Source organism: Rutilus rutilus (assembly GCF_951802725.1).
Source record: "Rutilus rutilus genome assembly, chromosome: 1".
Lineage (NCBI taxonomy): Eukaryota > Metazoa > Chordata > Actinopteri > Cypriniformes > Leuciscidae > Rutilus > Rutilus rutilus.
In genome coordinates this window covers 20,817,095-20,837,937 of record NC_140209.1, presented here as the reverse complement: position 1 = coordinate 20,837,937, position 20,843 = coordinate 20,817,095, and the positions used below count along the sequence as shown (strand labels likewise).

The following is a 20,843-nucleotide window of genomic DNA, read 5'->3' as shown; positions in this document are numbered from 1 at the left end:
ACTCTCTGCTGCATCTCATTAAATAGTCAGACCTCTTTCACATGGAAACATGTGCTAACAAAAGAAATTTGCATGCAGTGGTCGCACCTTCATGGGGGTGGGTGACCATTTGCTTGAGAGACCACCTTCCTTTGTAAGTCAGTTATCCATAAACTCTTAAAACCTTATTACCTTTTATTTTATCTATCTGGATATGATATATATGTACCACTCACTTTGAGAAATTTCAAATGACATCAAAAACATAACAGTCAATGATAAACATTCACATTAAACCATATTCTTGTGTGAGTTCTTAGTAGTTTGCGGAAGTGAGGTCGTATGGGGGAGGTCAAATGGTAATTAGCCCTTTGTCTCAGACCAGGGCCTCAACCAGTATTTTCAGTCTTACACCATCAACACATGCTGTGTGTTGTTTTATATCACAGAATATCACGTTACACATAATGCATTACAATGTATGAAACATCTGGACAAACAAGACCATGCTGAAATACTACAGAATTAATTTACATATTACAATTTCTAACTATTAATATACAATTAAAGTTACTTTCAAGTTATTTCAATCATCTGATTACTGTAGTGTCCTCCTCTATTCTGCTCTATCATTGTGTCAATCTTCTTCAGTAGATCATTCACCTGATCTCTGTTATTCACATCTATATTGTCTTTATTGTGTGCCTTAAAATAGTGTTAAACTCAGTGAGGTTTTCTATGGTCTCCATGAGCTGTCATTTACTCCGAAAACATTGAGGAAAAATAAAGGCTAACTACACACTTCTGGCTTTCTCTGTTATTAGCTGTTCTGGTTTCATCAGTGTGTGAAAGAATCCAGGAGTATCAACTACAGACACAGATCTGCCTTTGTCTACGTCTCTGAGCATCTTCAATCATCTGATGACTGTAGTGTCCTCCTCCATTCTCCTCTATCATTGTGTCAATCTTCTGCAGTAGATCATTCACCTGATCTCTGTTATTCACATCTTCATTGTTGAAGACGTGAAATCTGCCTCCACACTGATCAACTAGATCTCTTAATCTACTGTTCTCCAATATGAGTTCATTTATGGATTTTCTTTTCAGCAGATCTCCATGAGTGAAGAGAATGATGGAGTATTTTAACACTTCTTCACCAAACATCATCTTAATCATCTGAAGAATCTGCCAATCCTCCTCAGTGATCATCATACTCATATTAAACACAATGATAAAAGCGTGCGGTCCAGGACTGGATATATAAACACTTCTCGCTATCTCCATCATTAACTCTTCAGAGTTCATCTCTGTGTGATATAATCCAGGAGTATCAACTACAGACACAGATCTGCCTAACACAGTGCCGTGAGCTTCTGAACAAACACTGCCTACTGATCTCGCACTGAACTCAGATCTGAACACACTCTGTCCCAGTATTGTGTTTCCAGCTGCACTCTTCCCAACACCAGTTTGACCCAGTAGAACAATCCGTCTGGATGAGGGACTGGAGACAGGAATGTCCTTGATGTTGATGGGGATTCTTTGTGTTTTTGACACTGTATAAAAAGAGAAAACAGATCACACCATCACTTATTTTACTACAACATGTACTTTACTGCACTAATAAAATACAGTTACAGTAACATAAGATGTTACTATGTTATAGTAAATACCAATTCAGTGTCCATAATAATCAGACAGATGTTTAAGCTTCTTTTTTTATTAATATCAACGTTTCTTTTTTTTCTAAAGGTATTTTTCACTGCTAATGTGGACAGAATGAATTAAATATTTAATATTTTCAACATGAAGCCTAATGGCTCATTAATGTTCACATTCCCTACAAATAAAAAAAGCTTTTTAGACTTTTAGTTCCTCTGTAAAACTTTCAGAAGTGTCACTTGATCATGAGGTCATATTGTTGAACACATCTCTAATCATATTTCTGAATGAGTTTCATCAGTGATTCAGTTTCATTAATTAATTTATTAATTTTCTTAAGCTTGTTTTCTTCTTCAGCTGTGTTCAGTGAAGATCAGATTGTTTTATTGATTTGATGCTTGAATTTTGTTCAGCAAAATGTATTCAAGCAAGTTAAAATGTTATATTTTCTATAGTTGAATTCTCTGATCATGTCCACATATACAATCTTTGATCATATTCTGAAATAGGAAATCATTATAATGCTAGCAAAAAAAGCTTAAAAAATTCACATATTCAGCATATAATACAGAGTTATGAAAATATTTGATTTCAGTCATTTCCACATAGTGAGAAATAATGAATCTATGCAAATGTCCTGTGTTTCTTACATTACACGTTTGTTTTTAATAGACATTTTATACTATAAACCATATGAAACAATCGACATACTTTACAAAGAGTGCGAAGCTATCAAGTGGGCATTTGATGTCAATTTAACATCAATATAACATCACATTGATGTCAAAATTACGTCAAGAAATAGGTCAAAAATGAAAGTCATATTGATGTCAAAGTGTCGATGTCAAGATTTTGACCTCTGCTGATGTCATTTTGCCAAACAAAAAAGGTGAAATGCATGGCCGTACACTTATTACCAGCTTCACTTAAAACTAACCAGATTTACTTTATTTAATTTCCGGTTTAATGAAATCATTAAAATTTGGTATTTTAAAGTCACCATGATGGTGGTTAGCATTTGCTTTAGTTGTGCTCTTGACCCTTGACTCTTTAATATATAAAAATATCTCTGGCTGCTATAATTGAGTGTTTATAAAGCACAATTGTTGTAGCTAAAAAAGCCATGATAAAATGAGATCAGGTGATGTTGGCTGTTTATTGATGATGATGAAGATGATATCATCATGTAATTGCCTGAATCCCTGATCTTATTCAGTGTCTAATGCTTTGATTATATAGGACTTGCGGTTTCAAAAGTGTTTTATTCATAACAGAAGTAATTTGATTCTACAGCATGTCTAGCAGTTTTGTTTATCAAATAATGTACTTGGTTTTTTGTAACTATTTAGTGCACGAAAACCGTTCATCTATGGCATTACTTAGACGCACACAGACATCAAGAAACAGCATATGAATCTCAACAATGGTGACAATCAAACAAAATATCCAGATAATCAGATCAACTCCAGCTGCATCATTTATTAAAGCCGCAATGCATGCTGGGAGATATGGGTGAGTTTTGATTGGTGGTACCCAGCATGCACTGCAGCATGAAGCATTTCATTGATTGTCACCATTGTTGAGAGTCATACACTGATTCTTGATGGCTAAGTAATAAAGTAGAGAGAAAAGTTTAATGCACTAAATGTTTTTAAAATCATTTATATTATTTGATAAACAACATTGCTCATGCTGTAAAATGTAATGGATTCTATTATAATACAACATAAAAACCACAAGTCCTATAATCAAAGCATTAGACACCAAACATGATCAGTGATTTAGGCATTTACATGATGACATCGTTATCATCAATAAACAGCCAACATCACCTGATCTCACGGCTTTTTTAGCTACAACAATTGTGCTTTATAAACACACAATTACAGCAGCAAGAGATTTATTTATGTATCAAAGAGTTAAGGGTCAAGAGCACAACTAAAGCAAACGCTAACCACCATCATGGTGACTTTAAAATACAAAATATGATTTCATTAAACCGAAAATAAAATAAAGTAAATCTGGTTAGTTTTAATTGAAGCTGGTAATAAGTGTACAGCCATGCATTTCACCTTTTTTGTTTGGCAAAATGACATCAGCAGAGGTCAGAATCTTGACATCAAATTGACATTGACACTTTGACGTCAATGTGACTTTCATTTTTGACCTATTTCGTGACGTAATTTTGACATCAAGGTGCTGCTGGGTATCAGAGAAAAGATGTATCAGACTAACATAACATGTCAAAACTAAACCTGACCAAAACCCTTTTTAAAACAAATTTGACTGAAGAATCATAATTTGTTCACACACATTTGTTAGTGAATGAGACCCAGTGTGACAGATCATCATAAATTAATTTTTTAATGTTGATTTTTGTCTGAATCTTTCAGTTTAAGCGACAGATTTTATTTTAGTTTTTTACCAGCTGTGTCAAGCTTACAGTCGCAGAAAAGTGCGTCACACTATAATGATGATTGTACAGGCAGAATCAGAGCAGAAATATTTTAACACTGAAATCAAACACAGTGAATGGAAATATCATCTTGCACTGTAATATTTATATTTCACAGAATGTTTTACATTGAGTTCTGAAGTTCAACTTACTCTCTGTGTGATCAGTAACTGGACTTTGTTTCTGGTGATGTTCAGATTTCTGTTTTTCTTTTTTCTTCTCTTCTTTTTTCCGTCTCTCATCTTGTTTTTCTTTTTCCCACTGCAGTCGTTCCAGTTTCATCTGCTCTAACATTGCACTCTCCTTTTCTTCTCTCTCTTTTATCAGTGTTTTATATCGTTCTTCTCTCTCTCTGAATTTGTTTTCTTCTGCTTCATGTTTAGATTGAAGATCTTCTTTCTCTCTTTCCATTCTCTCTCTCTCTTCTTTCAGTCTCTCATTAAATTCATCACAATCTCTCTGTTCTTTCTCTCTTCTTTTCTCATCCTCTTTTTCTCTTCTCGTCTTTTCCTCTAGTTTCTGTTTCTTCAACTCCTCACGCATCTTCTCCTCACTCTCTTTTTTCTCTTTAAGTTCTCTTTTATATTGTTCCTCTCTCTCATTAAACTCTTCTTCTCTTCTTTTTCTCTCTTCATCATTCCTCTCTTTCTCTTCTTCTTGTTTCTCCATCAGCCCTTCTTTCTCTCTCATTAGTGTTTTATATTGTTCTTCTCTCTCATTAAACTCTTCTTCTCTTCTCTTTCTCTCAGTTTCATGATTCTGTCTTTCATTCTCTATTCTGTTCTTCATTCTGTCTATTTCCATCTGAAATTGGTCTTTTTCTGTTTTTATTTTCTCCCTTTCTTGCCTCATTTCCTGTATTTCATGTTTAAATGTCTCTCGTTCACTCTTCATCTCCTCACGCATCTTTTCCTCACTCTCTTCTTTCTCTTTCATTAGTGTTTTATATTGTTCTACTCTTGCATTAAACTCTTCTTCTCTTCTCTTTCTTTCTGTTTCTTGATTCTGTCTTTCATTCTCTATTCTGTTCATCAGTCTGTCTATTTCTGTGTCAAATCTGATCTGTAGTTTTTCTTTTTCTTTCTTCACATTCTCTTTTTCTTGTCTCATTTCCTCTATTTCATGTTTAAATGTCTTTCGTTCTTTTCTCATCTCGTCTCGTATTTCTCTCTGATGTTTCTCTTGTTCTATTATTTCTCTTTTGAGTTCCTCTTCTCTTCTCTTTCTCTCATTGTCATTATTCTGTCGTTCTTCCTCCATCATCATTCTTATTCTCTCTTTATCTTCTTCTAGTTTGTTCATCTCCTCTTCTCTTTCTCTGACTCTGTCCATCAGGATCTTCATCTGTTGTTCTTGTTTTTCTCTCTCCATCTGTCTGAACATCTTACACGAGTAGAAACTCCCTCCGTTTTCTTTCACCATGTCATCTATCTTCTCCAGTAGATCAGACACCTGTGTTCGGTCTCCAGTCTGATTATTATTGAACACATGATATCTGTTTCCACACGCTTCAATCAGGTTCATCAGAGGAGATCCAGGTTCTCCCAGATACTGATCAATGGTTTTGTTCTTCAGGAAATCTCCTCTGGTGAAGAGCACCATAGTGTACATTAAAGATTTCTCACCAAATGTCTCTTGGATAATCTTCACTGATGTTGCTTCTTCTCGAGTGAATCGTTGTCCTAAGTTGAGCACAATGATGAACACATGTGGTCCAGGCAGGATCATGGAGATGCAGTTGCTGATTTCTCTCTGGATCTCTTCATTGGTCAGTTCAGTATCAAACAGTCCTGGAGTGTCGATCACAGTAACATGTCGGCCGTTGTTGTCAGATGTTTCTCTCTGACTCTCTTTAGTCACAGATCGGTGAGATGTTTCTGCTGTAAACGCTTCTTTTCCTAAAATAGTGTTTCCTGTTGCACTTTTTCCAACTCCAGTTTTTCCCAGTAGCACAATCCTCAATTCATCTTTGTTTTCACATGAACCTGAAAATATAAAAACAGAACAAATCATACTGGAATTTAAGAAAACATCTTTCATTCATTCAAGTCACAAGATTATCAGAGGATTGGGGTAAGATGAGTCAATTTTCACCGTTTCATTATTTTGATGAGTCAAAAATATTCTTTGTTATACATGTATTTATACCAATTCTTTAAAAAACTGACACTCAGGAGAATACAGGAAAAGTAATGATAACCACTAACCAAACATGCAACATCAATGCAAGACTCAACACTGGGGAGAACTAAGGGCTTAAATACACAAAGAGAGGTAATCAACTGAACAGTTGTGTGAAACTAATTAACAACCAAGAAAACTAACTAGGGAACACAGAACACAAGCAAAATGGGAACATAGTACTGACTGAAAAAGAAACCAAACAGAACTAAACATAACCCTGACATTATACCCCCCTTCAGAAAGGCATATCCTCGCACCATAACTGTATTTAACAGTCTAAAACTGAGGAGGGGGGGTGGGAGTCCTGGGGCAGATGGGGTGCAGGCGAAGGGCAGGGAACTGGCAGAGATGACGGTGGGAGGGACCAAGGCGGTGATGATGGTGGGAAGATCCAGGGAGGACCGGGGAGCAGGAGTAGCCAGACAGTGACCCAGAGAACAGCCAGGATGATGGTGCACTGTAGAGTCAAGGGGGGGAGGAGGCATGGTGGAGACTTGGCTGACAAAAGCAGGGGGACAACTGACGGAGACGGAGACAAAGCCGAAGAAAGTGGAGACCCAGGCGGGGACAAAGAGCTAATAAGACCACACAACATTGATGGCTCTAGAGAGCAAGGTGGAGCCCTAGCAATGAGCATCCGAGATGGAGCCAGGGTGCCAGAGGACTGAGGCGGAGCCGGTGGGACTGAGGACCAAGGCAGAGCCAGAGGAAAATCAGAGCCTGACAGAGCCATAGGGGTGGGGGGATGAAGCGCAGCTGAAGGCTTGAAGACCGTGATGCAGTTAGAGCAAAATCTGATCAAGTTAAAGCTGGAGGAAAAAGGGAGCCAGTGGAGCCTTAAGGATGATGGGCCCAGTTACAGCTGATGGAGGCAAGATGGAGCCGACTGGTCGACGAGCCGAGGTGGAGATATGGGCTTGGCAGACCCTCTTGATTAGGTGGAGCTGGAGACCAGAAGACCTGAGGTAAATCCACAAAGCAGAGTGGTGTTAGAGTAGAAGCCGAGGGCCTGAAGGGCAACAGTGGAGGCGTGGCTGAGGAACTGGCTGTTATTGAAAGAGGAGGTAAGAGAGGAAGGCTGGGCAAGATCATTAGAGACACAGGAGACTTGGAGCTTAGTGGGACCTGTGGAGGCACAGAAGACTTGGAGCTGGGCTGAACCAACAGATACACACTATACTTGGAGCTGGGTGGGACCAGCGGGGACACAGGAGACTTGGAGCTGGGCAGAAACAGTAAGGACACAGGAGACATGGAGCTGGGTGGGACCAGTGGGGACACAGGAGACATGGAGCTGGGTGGGACCAGTGGGGACAAAGAAGACTTGGAGCTAGGCTGAACCAACAGAGACACACTATACTTGGAGCTGGGTGGGACCAGTAGGGACACAGGAGACATGGAGCTGGGCTGAACCAGCAGGAACACAGAAGACTTGGAGCTGGGAGGGACCAGCGGGTACAGGAGAATCTAGTGTTGTCACGGTACCAAAATGTCAGTATTCTGTACCAATACCAGAGAAAATCCACGGTTCTCTGTACCAATTTCGGTACCAAAGCTTAATTTACATTAAATGTACATATATTAAAGTGTATATTGTGTTTTATTTGACTTGATTGTACTTTTATTTAATCCAAAGCTGCGTTCATATTAATTTTAAAAGGGCTTTTTAAACCTGCTAAGAGTTATCCACCCAAGAATAAGCCTAGAACTGCTTTTCTGATGGACTGATATTAATGACATAAATAGGGATGCACTGATACTGACACCAGTATTTGGGTGTCGGTCCGATACTGTGCTCGTAAAACTACCCCGATACAACCACATTTTTTGCGCGTGCAAAATCTTTATTTCAAATGTAGGCTATGCTATTGTTGCTATTATTGCTATTAGGCTATTGTAGTAGTTCTGTGATAAAATGATACATTTGAGTAATTGAATAACAATTGTAATGTTTAATTTTGAATTTGAGATTAAATATTCTGTGGAATGTTAAATGCTGCAGTTCTGCTGTTTACAAATACAAATGTCTAAAACACTATAGAATAAATCTCTACTGCAGGATTTCTAGCTCCATAGTTTTAGAATTTAACTGATTTTCTGGTCATTACCTTGTGGCAGTAAATGTGTCTCTAGTGAATGAATTTTCTTTTTCATCTCTTCAAATTGCAGCAGTTTTTTCATCTGTGCCTCCAGAAATGACTCTGTAGAGAAAAACTCTCCTCTGTTTTCTTCCAGCATCTGCTCAATGTTCTCCATCAATGTGGACACTTGTGTGGTGGGACCAAAGAAATGATGTCGTCCTCCAAAACTCTCAATGACAGACTGTGTTTCTTCATTGAGTTCTGCTGTCTGATGATCTGAATTCTGCATTATGAGGATCATGATGTGTTTGTTGATTCTTGAACTGAAGATCCTCTGGATCTCCTCCATTTCTGCTTTGTCTTCATCAGTTAGTGGCGCATCAGGAATAATGAGGAGGAAAACATGAACTCCAGGATCACAGTGAGACACACATTGGAAAGTCTGACGCATCACTTCCTCTGAGAGCCGATTGAGAGCTGGAAGCTCCACCAGACTGATCACACGACCATGAAGCTCCACGTCTGATCTTCTGTCTGTCTTCTGCAGGATCAGCTCTGATATGGAGGATTTTAATGTGCCGTCGCTCCCGCACACAACCAGATTCAGCTTCTCTCCCTCTGAAACTGATAGAAGAACATTTAAAAACTGTTAATTTATCACTAGAAACATCAAATATCATCACACTCACGTCTTTCTGTGGCATGTTGCTCCATTGTGAAATACTGTGATGCTTCAGCACAAACCAGGTGCCGTCCATCATTCATTTTCACAATGTCCTCAAACGTCTGCAGAAGATCATCAGGAGAGCTGCTTCCCTGAAGACTGAAGTGTCTGTTGCAGCATTTCTGAATGATTTTCTGTAGGATGTCATTGGTTTCAGTCTGCTCTTGTGTTGTGAGAATCAAGGTGTGTTGATGAACCTCCTCAGAGAAAGAGTCCAGCACCTTCTCCACACACTCTTGATCTTCTGCTGAACACTGATCATGTTTGAGGAGCAGAACGATCACATGAGGTCCTGGATCACACAGATACACACACTCTCTCACGGTCTGTGTGATCTGACGGAGTGACAGATGTGTCTGGAGCAGCTGAGGACTGTTGATGATGGTCACATGTCTGTCCTTTAATCTTCCTCCGACTCTCTCCACAACATCTGGAGGAACTTCACTGTCAAACGCTGCTCGCCCTAATAAGAAGTTTCCCGCTCCACTGTTTTCTGGCACACTCTTCCCCAGCAGAACAATCCTCAGATCGCTCACTGAAACACATACATGAGCAACATGTTATGACATCAAGATCTTTACCAAACTGGAAAACATCAGCAGAAGCTGCTTTCAAGGTCTGAATTTCAAATTTTTGTTTAGGAGGGACTAAAACTGACCATATTAATCACATATGTTCATGAAAGTTATTCAGTGTTCATCTATATAAAGACTCACTGGAGGGTGGGTCTCTCGATTTGCTGCTTCTTCTCCTGCGAGCAGAACCGCGAACAACAGCTGCAGAAACAAAAACACTTGCATTTGGATCTTGATTATGACTCAATAATTCCACATTTCAGCTTCTGCAGGTTCTCGTTTTATTTTTTCATGTTTTTCAAAAAGCAACAAATGTAAAGCCAAGTACTTCAACTTACTTCTAAATGCTTAAAGGGGACAATCTGACTTTTTCTGTGTTTAAGTGCTATAATCAGTTCCCTTGTGCATCTACCAACCCAGAAAACGTGAAAAGTGACCCAGTAACTTTGTTTTGGTAAGCCTTTCTCTGCAAGAATGTAAAAAAATGAGCCGATCAGATTTCGCTCCCCTTCTGACGTAGGAAGGGGATCTTATTATAATATTACCGCCTGTTAATCTGCACATTTCACTCACGGCGACATCATTTAGTTTTCACAAGCGACAAAAGTGTAACCAGTTCTAACGTGATGACAAAAGTTTGAGCAAAGCATGTAAACTGTTCTGTCGTTGAGCACAGACGAGCACTGAACACTATTAGACTTATTAGTCTTATAAAGACTTCAGGGATCTGTGAACACTTGTTTAAAAGTTAAACATGACGGTACATGCAAGTCGATGAGATGAATCAGTGTAACTCCACAACAACTACATGTAACATCTAAATGTATCCACTAACCTTTCAGAAATGTCCATTTGTGTCTAAAAGTTTAACCTCTTCCTGAATCTCTCCGTAAGGCTGCAACTCGCTTCTGGTTATTTCTGAGATTCTGGATATGTGAAATTAGTTGCATGTTTTGTTATTGCCGGAGTATCCGAAACTCGTGTAAAGGATCGGCCTCAGAAGCAGCTCATTTGCATTTAAAGGGAAACACACAAAAAGGGGCAAATTTGACAAGCTATAATAAATGATCTGGGGGTATTTTGAGCTGAAATTTCACAGACACATTCTGGGGACACCATAGAATTATAATATGTAAAATGTCACTTTTAAGTACAATAAAGTATAGGCATTTTTTCTACTGTAAGTAAGTTAGACACTTTTAAGTGAAACTTCCCAGTTAACTTTTTTCCTGCCATTGAAGGAATTATCCGGCTTTCAGTGTTTTCACTCTTATACAGAAGGGGGTGCTATTACACATCTTCTGAAAGAGTACAGAATCTCCTGATCAAAACGCATGCGAAGAAGAAGCAGAAACGCAAGGAAGAAGCATTGCTGACGCACATTTAGGTCTGTCGCGATAACCGCAATATTGTAGTACAAAGCCAAGCGCAGAAGATAGTAACCGCAGCAACTGTGATATTTGCCATGTTAAATAAGTTAATAATGATAACAAGGCTGTGTTTATCATGGTGATTTGTACTGAGATTTCGTGGATTTGCAATTAACAAGCCTAGACAGTGATTGAGAGAGATGGATTGAGCGCGTGCGATTCTACATCTGTCTTTGAGGTCAAGTCATATTCGTGAAAAGGAAAGTGAAATATTTGTTGTATCATCCTTTTAACCTTTAAGGGGCCGTTCACATATTGCGTCTTTTGCGAGCTCTACATAGCTGTCATAGCATTGACAGATGCCACGGGAGCGAAATCGCTTTGGAAAGGAGACAGCGGCACTCCTTCCATGCGCTAAATGGCGTCTCTATTAACATTGCTGGTCAGCTGAGCCTTAAAAAGTGAAGCTCAAAGTTAAAATAATTAACACCTTGTTTCAATACATCTATCTTTTAATGAATCAGCATTTTGAACGTGTTCATTGAATGAATGGTTTAAAGGGGTGGTTTACTGCTTTTTTTCGTTGCATGATTGTGTTTATGGGGAGCAACATGTCTAGTTCGTGTGTTTTGTTTTTTTTGCCTTATTTTTCATAAATTTCACCTTTATTGTAAGCCGCTTTCTCCTCTGTCATTTGAACGACCGGTGGACTTCCCGATTCTATGAAACCACTCCCTCAGAAACAGGCAATGGGCTCAGATTGGTTAGTTGGGCCGGTGTGTTGTAATTGGCTAAACTGCGTAGTGCACGTTGTCGGAAACTTCACGCCCATTACCTTTACGGGCGAAAGTTGCATGTGCTCCGGTCAAATGTAAATAATGGTGTCAATACTGCCGTATCAGTTTGAGCCAGAATCAGACCCAGAAAGCGGCAATGAAGAGAGTCAAGCAGAACCTCCGCAAACACGGCTCTTACAAAACGTTTCTGAATGGTAAATTTTTCTATTATTATTATTCTATTCTATTCTACTATTATTATATAAGAATTTAGATACTTTGTTACTTGAAAATGCTACTGCTGCTTGTTAGCTTTTGAGATACGGTTTTCTCCTGATTAAACATTTAATAACTGAATACATGACTGAGTAATACCGTTTTTTAAAGTTATTGTTTTATCGATTACATATAATTTTTTTAACTTTTTACACATTTGTCTTATACACATAAAATAGCATCGAACTAACTGGCTACTATAAACAAACAGCGTTGGCGTTGGTTCACGTTCTTGATCAAATCGAAAAATTACGTCATAAAGTATACATGGAAAATACATTTACAAAATTAGTACATAATTACAAATTCAGGTCCAAAATGTTTGTACGCGTTTGTCATAGACACACGAACTAAGTGGCTACTAAAGCCAGCGCTGGCATTTGTTTACGCTCTGATAAAACTAAAACATTACGTCTGAAATTATACATGCAAATACATTTAAAATTATTAAGTCTTACTTACAGGTTGTGGCCCAACAACTGCTGCCTCTGGTTTTAAAGTTGGAACTGCTTCATGTTTTAGTAACAGTTTCTTATTGAATCCGGCATTGAATTCGTGGAGATTATAGAAGCTGTCTTCCGTAAAATGCGCAGCACAGAGAGCTAAATTACGATGGTAATTTTCCAGAACATAATCAAACATAAATTTTAGCCATTGTTGACGAACTACAGCGTCCGTATGAAGCCCGAACACAGAAGACCTGACAGCTGGGTGAAAATAACACACTTTCGACGGCATGGCTACAGCTCTCCACTATAACTCTTCCTCTTCGACAAAGCCGCAGAAATATGACCATGCCCCCTTTTCTGCATATTCCGGAGGGAGGGTTGATGTGGGTTAGTTACGTATAAAACCCGGGAAGTATCTCGTTGTAGTCCCATTCGAGTCGTTTTTGTAGGCATTAAACTTCCTGATTTTTAAAAGACGATATCTCTGCTTACGATGAACTTTCAGCGCAGCAACTTTGCAGATACTGTTCACCAGCAGCAACAGTACACACTATTTAAAATGAAAAAAGTGAAATCGCAATCAACCACCGCTTTAATGACTAACTCAAAGACACTACCTTGCCACCACCTAGTAGCGTAACAATGTAACTGTGCGCTGAGTGACAGCCTGTCTATGTGCAGAGACGAAGGCCCTGTCCCAAATGGCAAACTTCATATGCGCTTTCGGTCTTGTTGACTTACAATGGCTGTCACGTGCGAGTGTCCATCAGGGTGTCCCATTTGTCCTTTTAGGTCTCAAAAGGGTGCTCGTGCATTTGCACTTTTGAAATTAACACTTCTTCCCGACAGTCACAGCAGCATTACGTCACGAAAGTGCGGACTCGTAGGAAGACTGCGAGTACTTAGGTGCCATTTGGGACAAAATCCCCAGTGTTAAATTAACACTGCTCAGTGTTTATATAATCCACACACTCAGAGTGTTATAGGCTATGTGCACAAGCGTCGCGACGAACTTCCGCTATTGTCAGAAGTTGGCATATCAGTTTACGGTTTACGGCCGCTTCATCGGCATCCGATGTAAACAAACAAGATGAGTGCTGCTGTTGTACGAAATAAAGAGATATAATGTGCGTGACACATCTAAGTTTCTAAGAACTGTAGGTGGATCTAACGCCCGTTTCACGTTTCCGTGTGTGTGTGTGTGTGTGTGTGTGTGTGTGTGTGCGGTGCAGGAGCAGCACGCGCTATATGCTTCACATTATGATGCGTTTGCAGTGAATAACTGATTCACGGCAGTACCACAAACACTTACTATTTTTATTTAAAATCCAGAAGTTACGCTGCAACTTTTATTTTAAAAAAGTTTTGTCAGCATTGCGATTCTCGTTGTACACATATAACTTACACTCTTTATGGATGCATGCACATTTAAGCACAATTTAAACAACGTTACGTGGGGCTATTATTCCATGCATTACTTATTAAGTTGCTCAAGCAAGTGGCCAAATATTTAACTGTAAATTGACAAAAACAGCCGACTCTCATGCCTTTTCTTTTCCATAAATTTTATTAAAATAAATCTTGCATGTCACAAAGAACTTGTTTTTCCACCTCCACGAATGAGACGAGTGTTGTTCATTATGTCGCCTTGTTGAAGTAAATTGTCGTATGTCATAATTTCGGCTTTTAATGTCATAGTTATGACTTAATGTCATGATTTCTGCTTAGTATGTCAATTTCAGCTGCATTATTATGAATATGCAAGTCAAAGTTTTGACTTTTCATCTCATAATTGTGGATTAGTATATCATAATATCGTCTTTTTATGTCATATTTTTATTGATGTTTTTTTATGTGGTGAAAATGGGCTTTCATACTAGACGGTTAAGGGTCGTCACACAATTTTTCTAAATCTATATTTCAATTAGGGCTGTGCAGCAGTTAATCGCATCCAGAATAAAAGTTTGTGTTTACATAATATATGTGTGTGTACTGTGTATAATTATTTTGTATATAAATACACACATGCATGTATGCATGCGTTCGCTCGTAATAGAATGCAAAAGTTTTATGAGCGAAATTGAAGCTCAAATGGCTGTTAGCGACTTGAAGCAGAGCAAAGTGGCACACAGCAATGCTCCTTATATGTACCCATGCTAACAGGTTAGAGCTTTCACACTGCACGCGGTTGCAGTCCGTCGATCCGTTCCAGGTGCGGCAAATATACAGCATACAGAAGTGCAGATATCGTTATTTCCGCACCGAGTCTATTTTTGCTGTGCCGCAAACGCTGAATTAAAGTGACAGCGCATGTTTCGTGGTCAAAATGAACAAAGATTGACCTGAAAATGTAGTAATTTCACCATGAATGGGTTTAATTAAATAAAATGTAGAAATCTCACCATAAATGCATTTAGTTAGGCCTACTATTATTTTTCACAGTCATCTTTTTACTTTTAGAAGACCGGGGTAAAGCAAGGTAAACTACAATTTACTTCAACAAGGCGACATAATGAACAACACTCGTCTCATTCGTGGAGGTGGAAAACAAGTTCTTTGTGACATGCAAGATTTATTTTATTAATATTTAAATGGAAAAGAAAAGGCATGAGAGTCGATCGGCTGTTTTTGTCAATTTACAGTTAAATATTTGGCCACTTGCTTGAGCAACTTAATAAGTAATGCATGGAATAATAGCCCCACGTAACGTTGTTTAAATTGTGCTTAAATGTGCATGCATCCATAAAGAGTGTAAGTTATATGTGTACAAAGAGAATCGCAATGCTGACAAAACTTTGTTTTAAATAAAAGTTGCAGCGTAACTTCTGGATTTTAAATAAAAATAGTAAGTGTTTGTGGTACTGCCGTGAATCAGTTATTCACTGCAAACGCATCATAATGTGAAGCATATAGCGCGTGCTGCTCCTGCACCGCACACACACACACACACACACACACACACACACACACACACGGAAACGTGAAACGGGCGTTAGATCCACCTACAGTTCTTAGAAACTTAGATGTGTCACGCACATTATATCTCTTTATTTCGTACAACAGCAGCACTCATCTTGTTTGTTTACATCGGATGCCGATGAAGCGGCCGTAAACCGGAAACTGATATGCCAACTTCTGACAATAGCGGAAGTTCGTCGCGACGCTTGTGCACATAGCCCATATGGCCCCGTTTACACGTACATGGCTATTTTGAAAAATGGAGACATTTCCCTTCGTTTGTGCACTTCGTTTACACGCAAACGGAGAATGCGCCTCTGAAAACGATTCTTTCTAAAAACTCCGGCCAGAGTGGAGATTTTGGAAAACTTCATTTGCACGTTTTTCATGTAAACTGAGAAAAACAGAGTTTTAGGCAGTGACGTCACAGAATGTGACTATTTTCGGGATTCTGATTGGCTACCGTGGGCTTGAGCTTCTCGTTACACTGCCACCTACAGGTTTGACATGCTCTTGACAGCATATACACGGATTCGTGTGCACGATGTTATTTTTGAAAACAAAGAGGGGTGAAATGTCCGTTTATGAAAATAGCCATTCACGTGTAAACGTAGCCTCATGGATTTTAATTTTCTCCTTCAGTGATCCTGCTTGTTATCATCAGGTGTCTTCAATAATGCTCAATCATCACTCAATTAATCACTTAATTGTCTCATTAACTTCAACACTGCTTCAGTGTTACTTATAACACTCTGAGTGTGGACTCATATAAACACTGAGTTAGTGTTAATTTACCACTGGGGATTTTGCAGTGTATCGCACTATTGAGCCACTCAAAATAATTCACCACGACAGCACTATACGCACATTGTAGTTTTTGACAAACAAATTTCTCAGCTTTTTGCTCAAAATGTTTGTTTTTTTATTTTATTAAACATACCCATATTCAAATGTTGATTAAAAAATGCATTAATGCATGAAGCTAGAATAAAATGTTTTGGTAACACTTTATTTTAATGGTCACTTTGAACATTCTGTTTGCAACCCTATATCAACTAACTTTCATTAGAGTATTAGTAGACTGTCTGCTTAATATCTGCTAACTCTTTATTCTGATGCTCCTCAGACAGATATTATACTGACTATAAGTAACTTTGCAACTACATGTACTTATTCTGACCCTACCAGTCTGCTAATACTCTAATGAGAATTGGTATACATAAAGGTGCAACATAACAAATGTGTTGAAGGGACTATCAAAATAAAGTGAAACCAATAAACCAACATTTTTGTTGTTGTTTAAAAGCAGAGGCTGTTCTTTCTTTTGATATATTGTTCAGATATTCATACAACAAAATATTCTGGGGGCCATGAAAAGTTTGTGAAAATTATCAAAAACTCTGTTGGTGGCTGGCAACTTAAAAAAAAAAAAAAAACTCTGGCAAGGAAATAGTTTAAAAGATACAAAACAATCACAGTCCCCCTATTCAAAACTACAGGAAATACAGTGGGGCAAAAAAGTATTTAGTCAGCCACCAATTGAGCAAGTTCTCCCACTTAAAAAGATGAGAGAGGCCTGTAATTTTCGTATTTTTTTTGTAATTTTCATCATAGTAATTTTGATAGTAAATCATAGTAATTTTTGACAAAATGAGAAAAAAAATTCAGAAAATCACACTGTAGGATTTTTTATGAATTAATTGGTAAATTCCTCGGTAAAATAAGTATTTGGTCACCTACAAACAAGCAAGATTTCTGGCTCTCACAGACCTGTAACTTCTTCTTTAAGAGGCTCCTCTGTCTTCCACTCGTTACCTGTATTAATGGCACCTGCTTGACCTTGTTATCAGTATAAAAGACACCTGTCCACAACCTCAAACAGTCACACTCCAAACTCCACTATGGCCAAGACAAAAGAGCTGTCAAAGGACACCAGAAACAAAATTGTAGACCTGCACCAGGCTGGGAAGACTGAATCTGCAAAATCAACTGTGGGAGCAATTATTAGGAAATGGAAGACATACAAGACCACTGATAATCTCCCTCGATCTGGGACTCCACGCAAGATCTCACCCCGTGGGGTCAAAATGATCACAAGAACGGTGAGCACAAATCCCAGAACCACACGGGGGGACCTAGTGAATGACCTGCAGAGAGCTGGGACCAAAGTAACAAAGGCTACCATCAGTAACACACTACGCCGCCAGGGACTCAAATCCTGCAGTGCCAGACGTGTCCCCCTGCTTAAGCCAGTACGTGTCCAGGCCCATCTGAAGTTTGCTAGAGAGCATTTGGATGATCCAGAAGAGGATTGGGAGAATGTCATATGGTCAGATGAAACCAAAATAGAACTTTTTTGGTAAAAACTCAACTCGTCGTGTTTGAAGGAGAAAGAACACCATACCTACTGTGAAGCATGGGGGTGGAAACATCATACTTTGGGGCTGTTTTTCTGCAAAGGGACCAGGACGACTGATCCGTGTAAAGGAAAGAATAAATGGGGTCATGTATCATGAGATTTTGAGTGAAAACCTCCTTCCATCAGCAAGGGCATTGAAGATGAAACGTGGCTGGGTCTTTCAGCATGACAATGATCCCAAACACACCGCCCGGGCAACGAAGGAGTGGCTTTCGTAAGAAGCATTTCAAGGTCCTGGAGTGGCCTAGCCAGTCTCCAGATCTCAACCCCATAGAAAATCTGTTGCCCAACGACAGCCCCAAAACATCACTGCTCTAGAGGAGATCTGCATGGAGGAATGGGCCAAAATACCAGCAACAGTGTGTGAAAACCTTGTGGATACTTATAGAAAACGTTTGACCTCTGTCATTGCCAACAAAGAGTATAAAACAAAGTATTGAGATGAACTTTTTGTTATTGACCAAATACTTATTTTCCACCATAATTTGCAAATAAATTCTTTACAAACCAGACAATGTGATTTTCTGGATTTTTTTTTCTCATTTTGTCTTTCATAGTTGAGGTATACCTATGATGAAAATTACAGGCCTCTCTCATCTTTTTAAGTGGGAGAACTTGCACAATTGGTGGCTGACTAAATACTTTTTAGTTTAGTCAGTTTAGTTTATATGTTCCTGCATAAACAATTTATATTATCATATTAACATATGAAAAGCTGTCATCCAATATACAAATGGACCTAGACTCATTGAGACAAGGTTTGAACGGATCAAAGATAAATAAATAACTTGTACAAAGCAAAGAGACCAACTACCCCAGACAGCATCATACTGTCGGCCCAGATCCGGCCCACATCTGGTACCGGAGGATTCCACACAGCCCAGATGTGGGCCGGATCTGGGCCGACTCTATGTTGCTGTCTGGGACAGAATAAATGAGTGCTATCAGACTTCCAGTTCTTAAAGGAAACAGTGACACACATCTGGATGGTTCACAGTGTTAAATGAACTGATCAATGACCAGCTGTTCACAGGAGATCTCAATATTACACTACACACTCCTTCACTGAAGGAGAACACTTATAACTTATTTGTATTCTTGAACTTTCGTCATTCACACATTTTTCAAGTGATTATTTTAATGTAACCATTGGCTCTGTCTCTATATGACGATCCTGTTTGAGTTGAGCCCAGCTGCTTATAGTTTGAGATAATCAGTTATTTTCTGAACCAGAGATGACTGACTGATATGACTGATGTTGATTCAGCTATTAATATCATTCATTGATTCATAACCTCTGACCTCTGCTTTCTCTGCTGGACATGATGATATTCTGTTATTTCTTCAGTCTTCAGTGGATCATCTTCTCTGACTCCTGACGTCTGTCTCTTCATCATCCTGTGAGAGATTATAATGATTTTACTTCATTAACACACACTAATGAGATCATGTTACCACACCACAACATTTATTTTAATATGATAATACTTTAATATGCCGTTGTTTAAAACTATTCTGTATGGGGGTTTGTTTTCTCCAAAACACACACATTACTGATTCTGATTCACTATTCTGATAAAAACTGAATGATTGTTTTGTGTGTCTGTGTATTTGAGCAATGAGCATCTTATTACAATGATTTGCTCAAAGATATAATAATAACTTAACATATTTGATTTAATCACAAAACAAGAGTCATTTGAGAAATTTGTTTAGCAACATGTACAATTTGTAATAAAAGTGTATGCTACAATACATTTGCACATTTTGCACTTAAAATAGAAGACGCACCAGATTGTGTTAGATTGTGTCTTAGATTGTGTTTTGTTTCCATGTGAAAGTGAAACCAACCATTTCTGCAGCTCATACAGTTACAATTACACTCCAAATTAATATAAAATCGTCATTTTGTGTTGTATATCAAATTTGCATATTGAATTACGCTCCACAAACAGTGTCTTTTCAGTAAAAGTGATACCTGCATGTCGAGGTTTATCATTTCCTTCAACAAAGCAGGAAGAAATATGTGTGGGCGGGCTTAGTGACGTCACAGTCATCCAGACCAATCCTAGCATGGCAAGACATTTTAGCTTAAAATGTTCCCAGTGTTACTCATCATAATTGTATTTTTACATGTAAGAATTAAATTACAGAGCAAAACAATTTAATTCTTACTAGTAAAAATTTCAACCAGAGAGCTCTACAATTAAATTTTTACATGTAAAAGATATTTTTAATACCTGATGTAATATTTCTCATCATTTATTCAGAGGGTATGAACGATTGTTTTTCATATCCATTTTCTTGACTGGTGAAAATGGTGATTTATAAAACAGTGCTGGGTTTTTCTGTAGCCTACCTCGGCGATTAACTTCTCCACAATGTCTTCCGCCATTTTAAATGCGCGAGCCCTTAAAGTAGAATAGATTCTGCTTGGCTGTCAGTGTTTTATCGTTCAACAGCTGGATTTTTTTTCTTTTTTTTCTTTTTTTCTTAAAAGTGATCCCAATCATATCGTTTCTCTATATCATTATCATTATAGTTGTAGTCACATTTTAAAATGTATTCAAATAGAGAAACATTAGGATATTTTAAAATGTAATCATATTTCACAATATTACTGTTTTTGACTATCAAATAAATGCAGCCTTTATAAGAATGTTCTTTCAAAAACCTTCCAGATCCTTTGAGAACGATAGAGTATGGTATATAATTTTATAAATACATAATATACCTACATAGCCTATCCAATAAACTAAAAATATATCAGTTATACCAATATATCAAGTTCCAATCACAAATCACGTATCTACTCACTAATACTTGCTTATTCGATTATCAATTATTGTCATTTATTTGAGGCACCACAGACAGCTTGACCTTATATAAGACGCAAGGTTTGATAAAAAAAAAATCTTTCACGAAGCGCTCGAGA

At 38.2% G+C, this 20,843-nt stretch overlaps 1 protein-coding gene across 2 annotated transcripts in view; it reads right to left on the bottom strand.

Annotated features, from left to right (window-relative positions):
- LOC311291708 (uncharacterized protein) overlaps positions 1-19,938 on the bottom strand; it is a 93,118-nt gene extending 73,180 nt beyond the window's left edge. Inside the window, exons 1-7 of one of the 2 annotated variants that reach the window (XM_084410900.1) lie at positions 19,887-19,938; positions 19,211-19,306; positions 9,802-9,861; positions 9,051-9,620; positions 8,389-8,985; positions 4,249-6,081; positions 402-1,535 (exon numbers count right to left, since the gene is read on the bottom strand). In XM_084410900.1, the coding sequence (XP_084267026.1) occupies positions 844-1,535; positions 4,249-6,081; positions 8,389-8,985; positions 9,051-9,620; positions 9,802-9,861; positions 19,211-19,232 (3,774 nt within the window). In that variant the 5' untranslated portion in view covers positions 19,233-19,306; positions 19,887-19,938 and the 3' untranslated portion in view covers positions 402-843. Of the gene's footprint in view, positions 1-401; positions 1,536-4,248; positions 6,082-8,388; positions 8,986-9,050; positions 9,621-9,801; positions 9,862-19,210; positions 19,307-19,886 lie in introns of those variants that run through there. The other variant, XM_084410899.1, reaches the window with a different exon arrangement.
- Between the last annotated feature and the right edge of the window lie 905 nt (positions 19,939-20,843).